Source organism: Leptidea sinapis, chromosome 20, assembly GCF_905404315.1.
Source record: "Leptidea sinapis chromosome 20, ilLepSina1.1, whole genome shotgun sequence".
NCBI classification, from domain to species: Eukaryota; Metazoa; Arthropoda; class Insecta; order Lepidoptera; family Pieridae; genus Leptidea; species Leptidea sinapis.
In genome coordinates, this window is record NC_066284.1 from 3,022,025 (window position 1) to 3,040,420 (window position 18,396).

Here is an 18,396-nt window from a genome sequence, read left to right on the forward strand (position 1 = left end):
TAATCATAATGTTACTTCTTTAATGACAGGAACTATAAATGAAACTATCGTTCTGAGCGTTATTATTCTATGCATACCCAGTTATGTAATAAGCTTGTGCGTTCGCGATAAATTCACACCAAATTTCCAAAATCATAGCAAACCTATCTTCATCGAATCTTTGGCGTGTATGATCGCATCGCAGGTACTTAATTATCTCACGAAAACGATTTCTAGGAATTGTTGCCTGTTTGTTGTTTATTAAAGTTTTAGTAAATTGAAACAATCACTGCTCAACTGATTAGGCGACTTATATTGAGATTTATTTCATTAAGTAGATATTAAATAACAAAGTTGACGGAAACCACTGGTTTTTCCTACACAAGGTTTTCAGTTAAAAAGGAAGGTGAGTAAAGCGGTGCGCCATCCACAGGAATTTATAGGAGTCTGAAGAATCTGTGTTTATTTTTTTTTATAAATATTAATTATCATAGAGTGGGCTCATAAAGAGAGCTCTAGCTTGATGTGGTACTGTCGATAGATATGTTGTTTATAGTCTAATAAAACCATTTTTAATTAATTCCTACAAAACACTCACACTTATGTGATCAATCTGTAAGCAATAAATGAAAATATTAAAACAAATAGATATAATAATATACATATTTGTATAGTATAGTTAATTATCGATAAAAATTATGGATTGATTACAAACCTTACATTGGTTTACTATAATATTGGCAGCTCTGCTATTACGTCACTAGGTGATTTTGTTGGTATCAAGATTTAGTACGCGTTTCATACAAGCGACATTTCTCATCATTTTTTAAAGGCACTCCCGTCTCTTGAATGGAGTGTTTATTATATATATATATATTATGTTTATTCTCTTTGGTCACTACCTACTACCTACCAGCGTTCGGAACCGTACGATAATTATCGTACACATACGATAATTTTGTGCCTACGTGCGATGTACGCTAGCATATTATTATCGTACGCAGATTGTACGATAATTTCTATCATGATGCAAAATTTGAGGATTTATATTATTTCACTCATGCGTTGATAGTCTAAATCGCAGTAGCATGATTTTATTTTGTCCAATAAAATCTTGGGAAAATACCGGGAAATACAAGTTCTCTATTCCTATTGGTCCTTACGATCCGTTCTACTAAGTTTCACCACTGCCGATACTGTAACTTTATCCAGCGCCTGCTGTACACGCTTTCTTATTGGTTAGTATAGCATCTACCAATGCGAACAAGAGAATATAAGTTCGATATTTCGATTATGTTCACACTTCATATGTATCGTATATTTTCGTGTAGAAAAGTTGGCAGTTATTTCGTTATATTATTATGATTATATGTCTGTATTCGCTCTGACAAACGGAATTATTCAAATTAAGTGAAGAAAGAAGTACTTGCATGCATATCAATATTACAATTTATATGATTTATTTATAATAGACATTATCCTAAAAAATACGATAATTTCGATCCATGTACGATAATTTTTACTCCTCTGGTACGATAGTCAGTCCACTTCAAGTTGCTAACGCTGCTACCTACTCAGTGCTGTGGTTAGAGTAAAAGTGTTCTGTGGCTGTGGTGTTGTCACTATGACTGCTAAACGTATTCTTTTTAATGAAAAATCAAAACAAAGCTGTGAAAATATGTCCTAGCTATTGCAACGTCCGATTAATGACAGCTGGCAGGTAGCGAAACGTCCGATGACGCGATTAAGATTATCCGACGGCGAGCGCGAGATTCATCATTATTAAAAGCGATATAATTACATAACGACTCCACCTATGGCTATATAAAAAATACATTCACGTAGTTAAAAGTATAGAAAATCTACGTGTAAAATCATAAATTATGTTTTTGAACCCAAGTTATATATAAATAAAAGGTTAAAGCTCGAGATTATAGATATAAATGTGATAACATTTTCATTATATTAAGTTTTTATGTAAAATATTAGCGCACACATTAATAAAACTTGATTATTATTGAAATAGACTATATAACCTATTTTTTGATATTAATATGTCATTACTTCGACTTACGGGATTGTTGCATTAAACTAAAATAAAGCACCCATTCTTAGTATATACCTACAATTTATCTGCGGAATGCACAAGTAAAACGTGAAATACTTGGTTGTCTCAATGCATCCAGATTGTTGAATATTATAAACATTATATTAATGATATTTTGTCCCTATTACAAGCAATGATTTACTGTTAATTAATTGGATAACAATAAAAATTTGATATTTAAACCAAATCGATAAAGTAGTATCGATCATACTGTTAAAACTTGTCGATTTAATGTCGTAAGAAGAATTTTATATGTAATTTGTAGATAAAATCGGAAACTAGATATCATGAGGATTAATTTCATATATAAAACAAATATAATACGTAATTAAAATATTACACTTACATGATAAACAAAACAATAACAAAACACTTGACACTACAAAAATAAACAAATGACAATTCCCCCCGCAAAGCAATTTTCAATAAATTATTTCTTTTAATTTTTGCTCGGATACTTGATATTTAAAGATAAGCCTATTACAATTACTTACCATAGAGTCTTAAAAATCGTATTTGACAAGCTAGTTCACTCATACTACAGATTATAACACAAAATAAATACGCAAGTCGACTGGGCCACTCTGGTTGCCTGGACGTTTGACTGTCTAAAGAAAAAAGCCGCTCTAGTTGCCCGGACGTTTCAGTAGCTAGGCATGGGTTTTAACGTTTCAGTATTTAATATTTATTAAGAATAAAACTTTATAAAAATGGGTACTACGGGACAGTCAATTACTTTGGCAAACAGTATCATTGGTGTTGGTATATTAGCCATGCCTTTTTGTTTTCAACAGGTAAGTTTTATTTACAACAACAAATAACTTTATTTATTTTAAAAGTAAGACTGAGAAGTTAATTTTACCCAAAGTGATTTAAAAGCAATTTTTAAAATCTACTTGTTTATAATGTACTTTTTAGTGTGGAGTTCTTTTAGCAACACTAATACTTCTATCAATGGGACTGGTTTCCAGATTGTGTTGTTACTTTCTTCTTAAGTCAGCAATAATAACCCGAAGGAGAAATTATGAATTTTTAGGTATGTTACAATTACTATCATTATGTAAAAGAGTTATTTTGTGCATTATATTTACCAAATTAAAGTTATGAAACTAATTTATCTGGTACTAGCTACTTACTCTATTTAGAATCTCAAGAAATAAGAGTTATATTTAAAACTACAGATGAGTAGTTGTTTTACCAACCAGTTATGGAATACAATTTGCATCAAATATCAATATGTAACCTGTTACTACAAATGTGCCACTAAGGTAATGTAGTGACAACTGACAATAATTGTCTTTAATCAATTGTCTTAGCACAACTGGTGCTAAAACAGCTGACTATGGTTATCTGTTTCTTTTCTTTTAGTAATAACATACGAAGTGAGCTTACAAATACACCATGGCCCATATCTACATATTATATATTATGTCACACCAATCATTTATATAAATAATCTCAATTAATTTACAAATAATTCTACTTTAAGAGAAAAAGTGATGAGATAGGTTAGATGTTCCCCGGATTGTAAGGAATATGTCATGCCCTTACTAAGCAGTGCCATTCATTGTTCATACAATATTCAAAATTCGGAGACGTGTTAAGTCTCATTAATATTTGACAACTGAATAAGGAGATACTGTGGTTACCATATCGTGAACATCCTCTGGAAAGAACCAAAATTGTATAAAATGATTAACTGTATCACATTTTATTTAAATTTTTGCATATATTTACTATAATAATTATGTATAAAAAGCTACATTAAAGCTATAAAAACGGCTGTACCTGGCACATGGTCTGGTAGCGGACTATATTCAATGGTATGTCATGTTGTCCATCTCACAAAATTTTTAGTATTACAGTCCAGACCAAACTGAGTATGATGCACCAATCAGTGTGTGGCACCCACCCACGCCCACCGAACCGTACCTAATCCGACCATGGTACTAATTTGATGAAAATTGTTTTAGCCTTTCATGTTTTTGGTCCCTCTGGGAAGTTAGCAGTGGAAGTGGGCATAATTGGTTTTCTAATGGGAACATGTATTGCATATTTTGTTGTTGTCGGAGATCTGGGACCTCAGATTATTGCAAAAATGTTAAATATCAACCAGAGTGATATTTTAAGGTTAGTTACAATATTTAATGTTGTCTATTCAAAAAGTTCATGTAAAAAAATAATGGTTTGTGTATCACAGTTCAATCTGTGTCATATTAAATATATTTATTTGATTGTGGTACTAAGAGCGGAAAATGGCAATGATTTGAAATACTAAAATGTGAAGTAAATCAATAATGAAATATAATTCTAGTTCAATGGGTAGATGTTTAAAAGTTTTTTTTAATTAGGTTGACAAGGTAAGTCAAATAGTATGGTCTAAGTAACAATGATAAAGAGATACAAAAATAAAACATTTAAAGTACTTCAAGTGCAATTGTAATAACCGCTCATAATTTTTAGGTTTTCAAGAATCTTCAGCACAATTGTAATTACCACTCATAATTTTGAGTTTTTCTAGAATCCTTAATGCACTGTATTGTAATGTGTAGGGTGTTTCACTTACCTACCATCAGGAAACCTTGACACTTCTGAGAAAATATAAAATTAAATATAAATATAATAGCAGAAAATATTCTTGTAACACACTTATAAAATTACATTTTAGGACATCCATAATGGTAATAGTGTCTCTGGTGTGTGTGTTGCCGCTAGGGCTGTTGAGAAATGTGGACAGTTTGAGTAATGTCAGTGCTGCCACTATTGCATTCTATTTCTGTTTGGTTATGAAGGTAATATATGTTTTTGTTTTATACTTGTATATAATATATTTCTTCAACCTCACACTGTTTTATTTTATTCACTATAAACAACATATCTACATACATACATTATAATATAATAATATATACTAGTTCACTGTGACTAACAACTATCAAAGAGCTTGTTGGTAAATTTAAAAGAGTTTTGATATAAGTATATATAAGGGTTATACTTTGATTTGGGCTGTACACCTGATTAGATTTTAAGGTGTGTAAATGTCATGCCATATTTTTTGTTCCCGTACATTTTATATATTAAAGTTTGACTAAAAAATAATAGGGAAGAACAGATAGGTACAAGTACCTAGTAAAATTTAAGATCATATTTAGATTACATTATTGATAAAAATAATATGAATAATAAAGCCATGGTGTGTCAATAAAAGTGAAAAGACCTACCTGTTTGATTTTAATTTATCACGTAATCTGTGAAACACTCACTACGTAAACTATGCTTGGCCAGAGTCAAAAGTTAAAACACGAATGAACGTGTAAAGACGACCCCGCCGAGCGCTTGCAGCGAGTTCAAGGGTTCCGCTGCGCTTTGGCCCGCGACGCCACGCAACACAAACGGCGATTTAATTTCTTTATAGGTATATGATTTCTCGAGTTCTCGACTTTTCTCGAGCTTGATTTCCCGGAAACAAAGCCCAACGATTTCCACCGGAAACCGAAAGGAACACCAGAGGAATCAAAAGATCGTTGCCGACCTTATAAAGTGTCAAATAAACGTATCTACAATATGAATCGAAACAATTTAAAATAATAGTGCTAAGATCATTAATACGTTTAGATAGACAATAACAGCTGTGAATTCGTCGAAAAAAAAATTGAGTTTAGAGTTAACCTCCATTTTGAGCAATACACGTACACTAACACAGTGTCATAAATATAGCAAGTGTAAGAGCGCTTTCGCACTACGTCCGATCCGTACCCGTGAAAACACGATCCGGAGTAGTTGTAGAACTATTTCTATGATAGTTTACGCAATAGATCCGGCTTCCGTCAACCGTTACAAATAGTTGTACGACTACACCGGACCGTATTTTCACGGGTACCGATCGGATTCGGTTCGGACGTACCTAGTGCGAAAAAATCTTGGGCAATTCACGTACACTAACACAAAGTGTCATACAAATCGCGAGTGTAAGACGTAGCTTGTCACGCACACTAAACTAATAATCCTGACCCGTTTTTATCGGTTGTCTAACAGCAAGAGACGAAATAAATTATCTTAGCAATAGTATTTGTTTTGTTTTAGGTAATATCAGATGCAGGCACACAGTTGCTGGCGGATGATTGGCACAATCGTCTGGAGTTATGGAAACCATCTGGATTGTTGCAATGTGTACCTATATTCTCTATGGCGCTGTTTTGTCAAACGTTCGTTTTTTTTTATAATATTCGTAATCGCGAGTCATTAGATATTGACGACCTGTATAGCCAAGTGGTTAGCGATCCTACCTACTAAGCTAGCAGTTCCGGGTTCGAATCCCAATAGGTGAAAGCATTTATATGATGAATATGGATGTTTGTTTCCAAGTCATGGATGTTTAAATGTATTTATGTATGTTTATATGGATTTATGTATGTTAAAGTAAGTATTTTGTATTAAATATATCATTGTCTTGTACCCATAACACAGGCTATATATGCTTAACTTGGGGCAAGATAATTTGTGTGAAAAGTGTGTCTATATTATAAAAAAAAATATATTATAAAACAATGAGATGGCCACATACCACAGTATTCTGACAATACAATTTTACCTATAGTCAATCAATCACAACTGCCTCCTAAGGAGTAGCACAGATTGAGGACCTCCATTTGTCATGGTATTATTTTTCATGATATTCTGGTATTCAGGATTCTGCTTTTATAATGAATTAAAGTCAACCTGTTTTTGAATTGACTCCTTCTTTGGAATGGGGAAAGAGCACAGAACTCCCGTAACCATTAGGCTATGGATTAAAGCACAGGTAATATATGTTACACACGGCGGATAAAAGAGTTTTTGTATGAAAAAATTACAAATGACTGCTCCATGTGCTTTAAATCTGTCAGCAGTCATGGAATTAACATTTGAAAAGAATTGGAAAATTTCTATCTATCCACAAGCTAAACCTATAAGTATTAGTTTTTTTATCAATATAAAAATGATGTTTATTAACATTTTAATCTTTATGAGAATTGTTTATTATGGATGAAAATTAATGAAAGTAATTGATTGAAATTACAATTACATTTTATAAAATTGATATAAATCCAGTGTCCTGATGTTTTTCCCAGTGAACTCCTAAACTGGACTCCGAACTATACGTACGTACGTAGTTTTTATTTCGGTTTGGGACCTATAATTATTTTTATTTCCAATATGTTTCGTATGGACATATTTTCTATGAGATAATTTATTGACACATGGTTCGACAGTTTTGTTGTGGAACATTTTCATCATAACAACGGGGAGCATATTTTACGAAAAAAATTTTTGATGTTATGAAATATTATTGACAAATTCATAAAAAACAGTATTTTATTTATTATGTGCAGAACAACTTCTGAAGGTCAGCTAGTGTATTTATAAATATGTTTGTTTGTATATAAATAATAATAATTCAATTTCATCTAAACAGCGCAGTGCATACTATGTTTTATGTATATTATATCATTTTATGTATGTTAGATATGTTTTTCTGTCTTTCATGCTTTGTTGGTGTTTTTATTTTACGGGGAATTTGATAAGTCCGGGCACTATTAATAATGGCCGGTCTGTATTTATAATGCCCGACTCAATTGGACAATGTGATTAAAACAGCATGATTATTGACTTTTCCCGGTCATTATGAATAATGCCCACCCTATCTTGGGCAAAGTAATAAAATAGGTGAACTGTAGTGTTTTTGTTTAATAAATGAAATTAAACTCACAAAATTATCATGAAAAATTAACAAAAAATAAACAATTGAACATAGTAGTTAAAAAATAAACATTAAAATATGTAATTACATCATTAGTTACCTACTTTTATTTTGACAAAAATATTACTTAAGAACAATAGTTTAAAAATTTGTAAACTGAGAAAAATCAACAAAAATATCTAATAATTAAGGATTGTGCAAGAAAGTTATTAAGTTTAGAATTATTTATTCTTGCAAGATGAGTTTTTGTGACATTTGGAATTGCAAAGAATGTTTTATTTCTTGCATTTACATCGTTTTAAATTCACAGTCACCACTACAGTTACAATGATGGAATCCTTGTCCATCAAAATGAGAGTCTCTTCGAGCACATTCTCGAAGAGTAATATCGACTTTTGGAACATCATCGATCGAAATGAACTTTTCTTTACACACAGTAAACTGATTTCTGGAGTCTACAGTTGGTTTAAAATAATGTGTATAGTTCCAAGTTTGTAAAGTTTTTCTTTTTCGACAGATATAATAATAGCAAGTATATTACGACTATCCATCTTGGCCCGATCTACATCTGGTATCCTTACTCGAACGCTTTGGCCTATTTCTGCAATAGGAAATTTTGCATTTGAACGCGCCAACATTTTATCACATTGCCCGGTCCAAGTGATAAATTCAAGCTATCTCAAACACTGACTTATTACATGGACCACGAGCCGTCGGGCATTATTAATAATGGCCGGTCAAAGTGATAAATTAATCACTTTGCCCATCGCTCTTGGGCGTTATTAATAATGGCCGGTCCTTATTAATAATGCTCAGTTAATCACGTTGCCCGTAACATATACGTATATATCGTATATTGTATGTCTATAGCCAAATGTATGTAACAAAGGGAACTATGGGGAAACTCCACTAATATTTCAAATGTTTTTCTGGCACAAAAAAAATGTATAAGAGCTTTATGCAATGTCAGTCCTCTAGAATCGTGTAGACCATTATTCAAAAAGCACCGTCTGTTAACGCTTACTGGTCTATATATATTAGAAATTTGTATGTTCATTAAAAAACATGGTGAACTTTTTAAACCAGCAAAGGACTATTCCATATTAGGATTAAGAGATCCAACTCGCCTTCTGATGCCATACTGTAGAACAGCGCTTCATCAAAATAACGCAAATGTTATGTGTATTAGGGTATTTAACCACCTTCCAAAGAATATTAGAGAGATGCCTAAAACATTAATGCATAAAAAATTAAAATTATGGCTAATAGATAAAGCTTTTATAGTTTAAAAGAATTCTTTAGCCAAAAATAATAGTATTCAAATGTAATTTTTGAGAGGTACCTACAAACTAATGTTTATTTTATATTATATCATTGAATTAAAGCTATGTAATGTGTATTAAGAACGTATAAGTATAAATTAAATATGATATTACAATATTGACAATCAAATATTTGTATGCCGATATATTGGCGAATTGTGCTGTACACCAATTAATTGTTAACACGATTCAAACAAATAAATCATTCAAAGCAAAAATTAATCATCATTAAATCATTTCAAAGCTAAATATCAAATATCCGTATCCTGATGCAATGCCTGAGTTCCTTCAAATTACACAAAAAAATATTAATACTTAAAATAAGAATTTAAGATGTTTTCTAAAATCCTATTTAAATTTTCAGGCAGCTGTTCGAAATATTTGAATCAATGCCGTCATTGTCATTGGAGAAAATGAGTGTGGTGACAAAGAATGCTATCAATATATGTACTGGGGTGTACTTCACTCTTGGAGTGTTCGGATATGTTGCTTTTGGATCTAAGGAGATATCTGGTAAGTATGCTTTAATAACACACTGGTCTGACTTACTTCCTCATCCTACATATTTTAATTATACACTTTGGACTGCATCCAACGAGGTTTTCTATACACATATAAGGACAGATCATTCGCAGTTTGATATGTAAGCACACTTTTCCCCTTAGTCATGCGTCAACTGTCACTGTCCGAATCAAACCTGAATAGAATAAAGGTTTTAAATGGCTGCTGATTGGCCAAGAATATTTTAAACAACTGAAGTAAAAGTGGCATTGTATAGATAAAGCAAGTAGAATCTTATTATGGTGTAATTTATGGCATGTTCCATATTTTGGCTTTGTTTATGGTATAGAACAGCATTGGTTGTATTTTTACTTTAAAAGCCACACACGGAATAGTAAATAGAAGTTTAATAAAAAAGTAAAACTAAATACCGTTAACTTCCTTAAAATAGGCAGCAATGTTATTAACTTGCAAATTAAAATGTATGTAAATTAATATTGTAATCCACAAAAAAAACAACATTCAAATTTAGTATATATGTGTTTTGGGGAAATATTTTTTGCTGTTGTTCAAAATTAGTTCTTATTACAACTCGTGATATATTTGATCTCAAGATATTTTTGAAGCTCACAATCCAGTTTGACCACTCAAGACAAATAGAACACTGAGGATACCAATATAAAGCTATTAGATTGCTTTGAAATAGATGTTACATTCGTTTGTAACTATTATCTCTTTCTCGATTACCACTTAGGAAACTAGTGTAACTTTTAACGCTAGATAACTCATTTACTCTAGAGTACCAAGTTACTCTAAAATCAGTACACTAAGTGTCCCTAAGATAGATTTCAAATTCGCAAGAAACTGGTAGGTATATATAAACTATATACTCGAGATATAAATTGTGTAATTGAGCAATACTGATTGATCATAAGCAACTAAATTTAATACGATTTTTTTTTAATCCTATTTTTATTCAAAATACTAAATTCATATTTTATAAGAACAATTATTTTCATTAATTTTCTGTGCAATTAATAAAGGAGACTTTTTTTTTTGTTCGAGGAAGAGGCCCACCACGAAATGTGATGTATAGTAATGAAACATATATTGATTTATTCCTTATAATCTCTAGATTACAATGGTATATTTAGTTAGAAATGGTCTAACCGGAATACTGAGAAATACGACAAAATGTGAACGTCAAAATAACCTAAAAATCGTATATAAATGTTAGTAATAAGCTATTACGTAATATCTTGACATAAAACAGAAACGGCCAAAATTAAGTAGGAGTGTAAGTAGTACAATCTGATATCAAAATAAACAGAGCTTGTAGGAAGAGTAAGGATACGGCTTATAAAAGATGGTTTAGAATGATGTACAGAACAAAAATGTTCATCACACTATTTCAAAGTCGTGTCTTAATAAAATAAGTAAATACTGTTGAGGTAAGGTTTTGTACACTGTTTATCATAATAGGAAGAAATAACACATTGTTTATATAGTATAAATATTTATTAGTCATCATCATTTTTAAAATCATCTTTTATAATTAGAATCTCATCCAGAAACGATGCAGGTGGCTCAGTCTCATCTTGATGCCCTGCACAAACTTTTGTATTCTCCGGAGGCCCAGTTCAAGTCTCCAGGTATATACACTAATTAATGTTTTCGCACATTCGGATGAACGTACTGTACACAATTTACACAACGACTCTCTGGAGTATAATATGCTGTAAATGCGATATTAAAATCTATGAAATAAACTTAATAATTATAATAATGCAAAATAAACTTTCACGCAACTCGAAAGAAACGAAAATTACGGAAATCTGTTTGGCAACATAAAAATCAAAATGACAAATGCACAGTTCACAGATATAGATACGGTAATATTAAACTATGTACTTAATGCTGAATTAGTTTAATCTCTAAAATAATAATTGAAATGAGGTTCATGGATCCAATAGATATTTGTTACTTTTCAAAAGCCGATAATCACTGTTACCACCACATTTTGTAGTAATATTTTTATTTTCTCATATGAATGTTACAAATGTTTCATGGTACGCATTTTATTGCCATGGTGACCATAACTGTATACAGGAAATGTATGAAGCGTTTGCCTTTTTATTATAATTTCATGAACCCGCTTAGATTTTACAACAAAATATGGCCCGTTGACACTAATAAATTAAAAAGCCGAAAAGCCGAAAAAAACATGTCTCCTATACAGCCCTACTGAAAAAACAAAAAACCTCGCGTTTATTTATTAGGTGGGTATTATTAACTTATCCCTTTATTTTAATATGACTGACTGATGTCACTTGAGCCAAGTTGTGTCACGGTAACACCGATGTCACTACTACTTTCACTATTTTTTTCTGTTCCATGATTTAAACTGTATCCGTCTATTGGTTCTTTATATTCAAATTCACATTATAATATATTTATATATTTTAATTCCTTTACAACTAGCGATGTTAAGTTCTTATTGAATAACCATATAAACAACCATAACCATGTAATATATTCATAATCCCTTTGACAATAAAGTAAACCTTTTGTTTGTATCATCTAACAGGTACTGCAGTAAAAAATACAAACGTCTTGTTACGAGTGTGAAACTTTGCAGGTAACATTCTGATGAGTTTGAGTCCAACGATGGCGAGTGACGTCATCAAACTGGGCTTCGTAATGTCGCTAGCGTTTAGTTTCCCGCTCATTATATTTCCGTGTAGAGCTAGCTTGTATTCGTTCTTGTACAGGAAGGTTAGTAAAAGTTTACTTTATAGTTTTAACAACATGCCTATCTGATGAGTAGATATACCATTAATTATGACCACTGGATTAAAAACAAAATATCTACAAACGAAAATAGCTCTCCAAGATGTAGATTCTGTCTCGAAAATTATCAAACTCCTTATCACACCCTATGCAAATTAATTGGCCTCCATGCTAAAAGGAGCCAACGTGTTGGAATACAGTCTCAAGTCCTTCCCCGAATATTTATTAGCTTTATAGCTTCTACTTTAGCCTTGGGATCGCAGTATCCTCGAAGACAGACGTCCTCCTTTCTCACACAAATTATATTAAAAAACTACTAATGGGAAGTTTTGGAACAAGTCTATGCATTTCTTAAAATAATTGGAAATGTTATTTAGAAAAACTCTTAAGCTACTTTACAGAATGCATTCGGTGCGTATAAAGTCGAAACAACAAATCCACAATATTAATCAACTACTTACTACTAATACCTACTGTACAGACATTTTTAGGATTTCGTATTTCTATAATAATAAAAGAGTTCTTTTAAAACTATTCTTTGCTGGTCTGTCAACCGCTGTCTTTTCTTGCGAACGCGTGGTATAATGAAACTAATCAAAAGATATGGCGCCATTTAATGAGAGTGGACGAGTCTCTATCCATACCATCGTAAAAGATTTAAGACAGTTAGCTTATTTGTAAAAGAAACATTTTTTAATTCTAGTGGTGATCATTTTGGAGTCTTGCCAATGCCAGCCTTGTATTGTGTGGTGTACTCACTTGAAGTTCCATGTCCTGGAATCACCGCGGTAGAAACTATATTTGACTAGTGAGACACTAGCGATACTCGAGGACGGAATGCTGGGCGATCATATACGAAGAAAACAATTAAAAAATAAATATTAATTACATAATAAGCTAAACCTACAGTTAAGTTAATGAAATAGGTTTTGTCCACGAGCGGACACTGACAAAAAGCTAATCGCGGGTCGGGGAACACACGGACCTTTCAGCGCTTGCGCTTAACCACGAAATAATTGCGCATTGCGGTTACAATGAACTGTTGCCATACTTTATTTATTTTTACGAAAATTTGTATAAAAATTAAGTTCCCACCTAATTTTATTACAGCATTAGAATGAGAATCGAGTATTGTTAGTGTCTCACCAATCATACTATATATTTAAAGTATTTGTTCTTTTTTATTTGATGTATTCGGTACGCTAGTTTTATTTATCATTTTTCCCCTTTATAGGTACATCCAGCACACCACGACCACATCATAAACCACTCCATCCCCGAGCACACGTTCCGGTGCATGACAGTGGCCATTATCGCCGTGTCCCTGTTCATCAGCCTCTTGATCCCGAACATCGAGCTGGTACTGGGGTTGGTTGGCTCCACTATCGGAGTGCTGATATGCGTGGTATTCCCTGCAGCCTGTTTCGTGAACGTCACCTTCAAGAATACTAATGAAAGAGTCTTGGCAAAGGTACGTGGTTATATTTTTCATGTTTGTAATAACAATTCTCTTTATGATTAAACAAAAATATCGCTGAAATTGAGAATCAATTAAAATGGTATTTAATACCATAGTCTAAATTATAAATCTGCATCTGGAAGATCTAAATATTTTTCCGACCTTTCCGTGTTCGGGGCCGCTTGGCAAGAGTGTATTAGGAGAACTAAATGTTATATTAGTTGGACTTCCTTTTGTTTGAGATGCTATGTTATTATAGATAAATGAAATAATTATCATTATATTTATTATAATATTGAGTTTATAAATAGAATATTATTGAGGCTTTTTGATAGTATCTTTTTAAAGAGTTAATCATGTTTGTATATTACACCAAGCGCGGGATATTCTTTAAAATGTTCCTTAACTCTTTTGTCTTTACCTATTTAAGCATAGATTTATTTTTCATAAACAGTTTATAGTTTACAGTGATCTTCGGTCTCATCATATTAGTGTTGGGAACATTTGCTAATCTACAAGCCGCAGAGAACACGAGAGATAAATATTTCGATGAGAAGTACATAACACAGGAGCGTATTGATAAAATTGTTGAAGACTTCTTTCAGAAAATGGAGAAATCGGATGGTAAGTTATTACCGTGTAGATTAGTTATTATTGTGTATTATTCTTATATTCAAATTGAACTATGATTAAAAGTCATGGTCTCAGTGGTAGAAAAGCTAAAAATATAAATTCAAAATGACGTCCATCCAAATAAGGCGCTCGGATTGCACGTTACGGGTTTAGTTTATGAGTCTCCCACCATTATTGGATGTATTTCGCAATCTGGTTTTTATATTCAAGAACAAATTGGAATACACATGTATTAGTATCATTATAAACAACATTGACGTACACTAAACAAGTAGAATCACAATCATGCAAAAAAATTGTCTGAAGCAAAACTCTGCCTACGCGTCTGTACTGTCACGAAATGAGGTGTTAATTTGATTGTATGTTTTAATGTTATTTCTATACGTTAATGTGTTTATGTATACGTAATTATACCATACCACTCGCATCTTTTTGGACGACTTTTAATAGGCGATTCTAAATGTTTATAGTACGTCAATCGTTAGTATTATTAAAAGTAGCAACAACGACGTTTAATGAAATCCACTCACTCGACTATCCTCTGTCATTTGTTCCATAGCTCTCGCAGTCGTTCGTTATTTATGTATGTACCTGTCGAACTAAACGAACGAAATAACTATAACATAATAAAACCTCCATAATTTTTTAATGTTTCAGAATCGGTTAAACCACAAGCAAGTGTACCAATCATTGTAAAAATGAATACCAAGGATAACATAGAGAAGGATTCTGTAGTCTTACCGCCAAATCCTATTCCACCAGACTCACAGCCACTCGAAAATAAACTCGCTGAAGATGCATCTAAAAAAATAGTAGGAAAGCAGCAAATGAAGGAAGACAAGATAGAAATTTTACCAAATGATAAGGAAGTTGTAAACAAGGTGTCTGAAGAAAACAATATTCCTCCACCAGATCCTAAAAAAGTAAATGGTAAATTGCAACCCATTCCCAAACTAGAAGAAAAAGTACAGTCGAACCAAGAAAGTTTAGACATCAAACAGCAACAGTTAATTGAAACTATAAAACAACATGGCGAAGAGCAAAAGGAATTGATAAAAGAACAGAAAGAAATTCTAGATGAACTTATTAAAACGAAAAAAGAAATTGAAAAAAATAAAGAAGAAAAAGATAGCAATGAGGCTAAAAAGATTGCTGTCGAAAGTATACAGAAAATTGCAAATGTTGCGATACAGAGTTTAACTGGAGTCTCTGATAGTCCTGGTCAAAATGTTGATGCTGTGAAATTAAAAGAGAATATCGCCAAGAATGCAGTTAATGATATAGCGAAAGCTGTTGAGGCTTTAGATACCATTAAAAAGGCAAATGAAAAAGATGATCACAAGATACGTCAGGAAATCAATGAGTTAAAGTTAAAAAAACAACACAACCTAATACCTGCAGCATCAGTGCTTTCTAATTCTCAGGATAATAAACAAAATATTAAGATACATGATCTGAAATCAGTTGAACAAAATAATATTGTAAAAACCAGTATTCCTGAAATTGTACGAAATGGAGATATACCGCAAAAAAAAGTTCAAAATAAGATTGTTGAAAGTATACAGGAAAATAAACAAAGTATCCCACCAATTGAAAATAAAATAAAACCTGATAACCAAGAAAGACATAAAGAGAATTCAGAGGCAAATATACGACTAGCAAATCAACAGTTCAAGTCATTAGATGAGCCAAAATCATATAAAGAAGGGAAAGGTGCTCAGAAAGTTAAGGAGAAAAATAAAGTTGGTAGTATGCCATTAGTAATAGCTTTGAGCGAAAAATCAAAGTCTCAAAAAATACAAACTGAAAATGACATAAAAAACAACAACGATATTGCTAAACCAATTCCCAGTGACGGCAACTTATACAATGAAATTAAGGACAGAAATATTAAAAAAGACACGCGCAGACAAAAGCGTGAAGTAGTCACCGTGGAAGATTCGCTAGATAATAATAAAATTTGTAATAAAGATGCGCCTGATGAGAAACTACATAGAGAAATTAATGAAATTTTACCTAAGGTTGATTTAAACGATGTTTTATCTAAAAATCTACCAATACCGGCGTTAGACGTGCACCATATACGATCTCTGAAGAGTATCGAACCCGAAGATTAGACACTATTGAACAAAGTAATGCTAGTGAATATTTGATTTCAAATATATTTATACATTAAAAAAGTTAACGTGTCGTAGTTGTGCAGTGCCGGTTTTAGCTTGACCAACGCCCAGGATAAGATTTCTAAGATAGATTTCCAGATAAGGGCGGATCATTGGCATTCAAACTCCTTCAAAAAAATTTTGAACACTATAATAAAATATGTAATATTTTTTCAAAGTTTACTTTCCTAGGAAGTCTGCAATAATATTAGAATTTTGAAAAATAATCTCGTTTATTTGTGCACTGAAACTGGTAACTAAGTCGATTAACAAACAAATAAGTTAATTGGAATAATAGGCCGATATTGTCGCAGGCTCCCGCTCGTAATAAATCAACAGCGGTTTCGGGAGAGCAATTAGGAAACAGCTTCGATTCGACTTCGCCCGCCACGTGCCAATTTGTTTTCAGTTTTCGAATTCATCTGAACGTTTTAGTCGAAGCTTTATAAGGTCGGCGACGCTATGGTGATTCCTCTGGTGTTACAAGAGAGTGTATGATCTGTGGTGATCACTTACTCACATACCATCGGGTGACAAGTATGCTCGTTTTTCCTCCTATTCCATTAAAAACAGCCGCGATGCCCTGCACCAAACAAAACTTGTATTTTGTAGAGTTACCACAACCACCAATTATACGAATACTTTATTACATCATCTTCATTACATGAATAGTGGTCATATGTAATTTAACGTTTTCTTATCTGGCATCTGTTTGTTGTAAAGACATATATCTCATATTGTGCTTAGTCTACGATCTGCAAGCATCTTTTTATTCACTATATAGGTATCTATTGGGTACACGTAATATTAATATTTGGTTAAATATATTCTCTCCTTCACATCCATCTGTAACCTTTGATTTACAGATACATGTGACTTCGGATTCATATAAATTGTACTTACAATGTGTGAAGAGTTCTTCACTATTCAGTTTTCTGACTATTCAGAGATTCTGTATTTATAAGTTTGGCAGTATAGATCCATAGATTTCGAGAAAGAATTTTTATACTAGATTAGTGAAATAAAATCTTATATTATTGTAATTTCAGTGCATTTTCTCTTTATTATAAGTGTAGGTTTATTTTAATCTCACATAGTTATTATATATTTCAGGAACCTCTTTGCCAAAGGGGTCAAAGTCAACTTGTATTTAAATTATTCTATAACATTATTATATTAAGATTTATGATCTCATATAAAAAAAATCCTATATAGTTTAATGAGGATTTCGAAATATTTTCTAAGACTTAGAAATCATTTCAACTAGAAATGAATGTTAATAAGAAAACAAAAGAAAAAAGGATTTTGCGCAAAAAAATGACACGTTTTCATTCAAGTACAGAGCAAAATGATGTGAGACGGATGTTAAACAAAAAATACAGTATAGAGAACCGGTGTCTACCACATACAAATGATATAGCCAAAATTTGATGTCTGCTCATTTTAATGTTTAATTATTTTTATGTATTAGTATCATTAAATTATTTTAATCATTTGTTCATTATTTAATTATCATCTACTTTTAATTGGCACATCCTTAATTATATTTGTTTAGCGTTTATTATAATTATTTGGTTACAAACAATTTAATATGTGTATAATTAAATTAATTTGTAATAATCTTGCAATTGATTAAATTACTTAAATAAATTATTTTAATATCTGTATTTGTTTTATTTGACATGATAGCATTGCAATAATGTACT

At 31.9% G+C, this 18,396-nt stretch overlaps 1 protein-coding gene across 1 annotated transcript; it reads left to right on the top strand.

Moving 5' to 3' along the window:
• Positions 1-2,736: 2,736 nt before the first annotated feature.
• Positions 2,737-18,185, top strand: LOC126970288 (putative sodium-coupled neutral amino acid transporter 10). Its single transcript, XM_050816116.1, has 10 exons — positions 2,737-2,880; positions 3,005-3,122; positions 4,060-4,216; positions 4,755-4,878; positions 6,170-6,291; positions 9,513-9,661; positions 12,288-12,424; positions 13,674-13,910; positions 14,360-14,522; positions 15,189-18,185. Exons 1-10 carry the CDS (start codon positions 2,797-2,799, stop codon positions 16,646-16,648), a joined length of 2,751 nt encoding a protein of 916 aa, XP_050672073.1. The 5' UTR covers positions 2,737-2,796; the 3' UTR covers positions 16,649-18,185.
• The last annotated feature ends 211 nt before the right edge of the window (positions 18,186-18,396 follow it).

Coding starts and splice junctions, on each gene's coding strand:
- LOC126970288 (XM_050816116.1), top strand. CDS start 2,797: ATGGGTACTACGGGACAGTCAATTACTTTGGCAAACAGTATCATTGGT. Junction 2,881..3,004: donor TGCCTTTTTGTTTTCAACAG/GTAAGTTTTATT, acceptor TGTACTTTTTAG/TGTGGAGTTCTTTTAGCAAC. Junction 6,292..9,512: donor ATGGCGCTGTTTTGTCAAAC/GTTCGTTTTTTT, acceptor TTAAATTTTCAG/GCAGCTGTTCGAAATATTTG.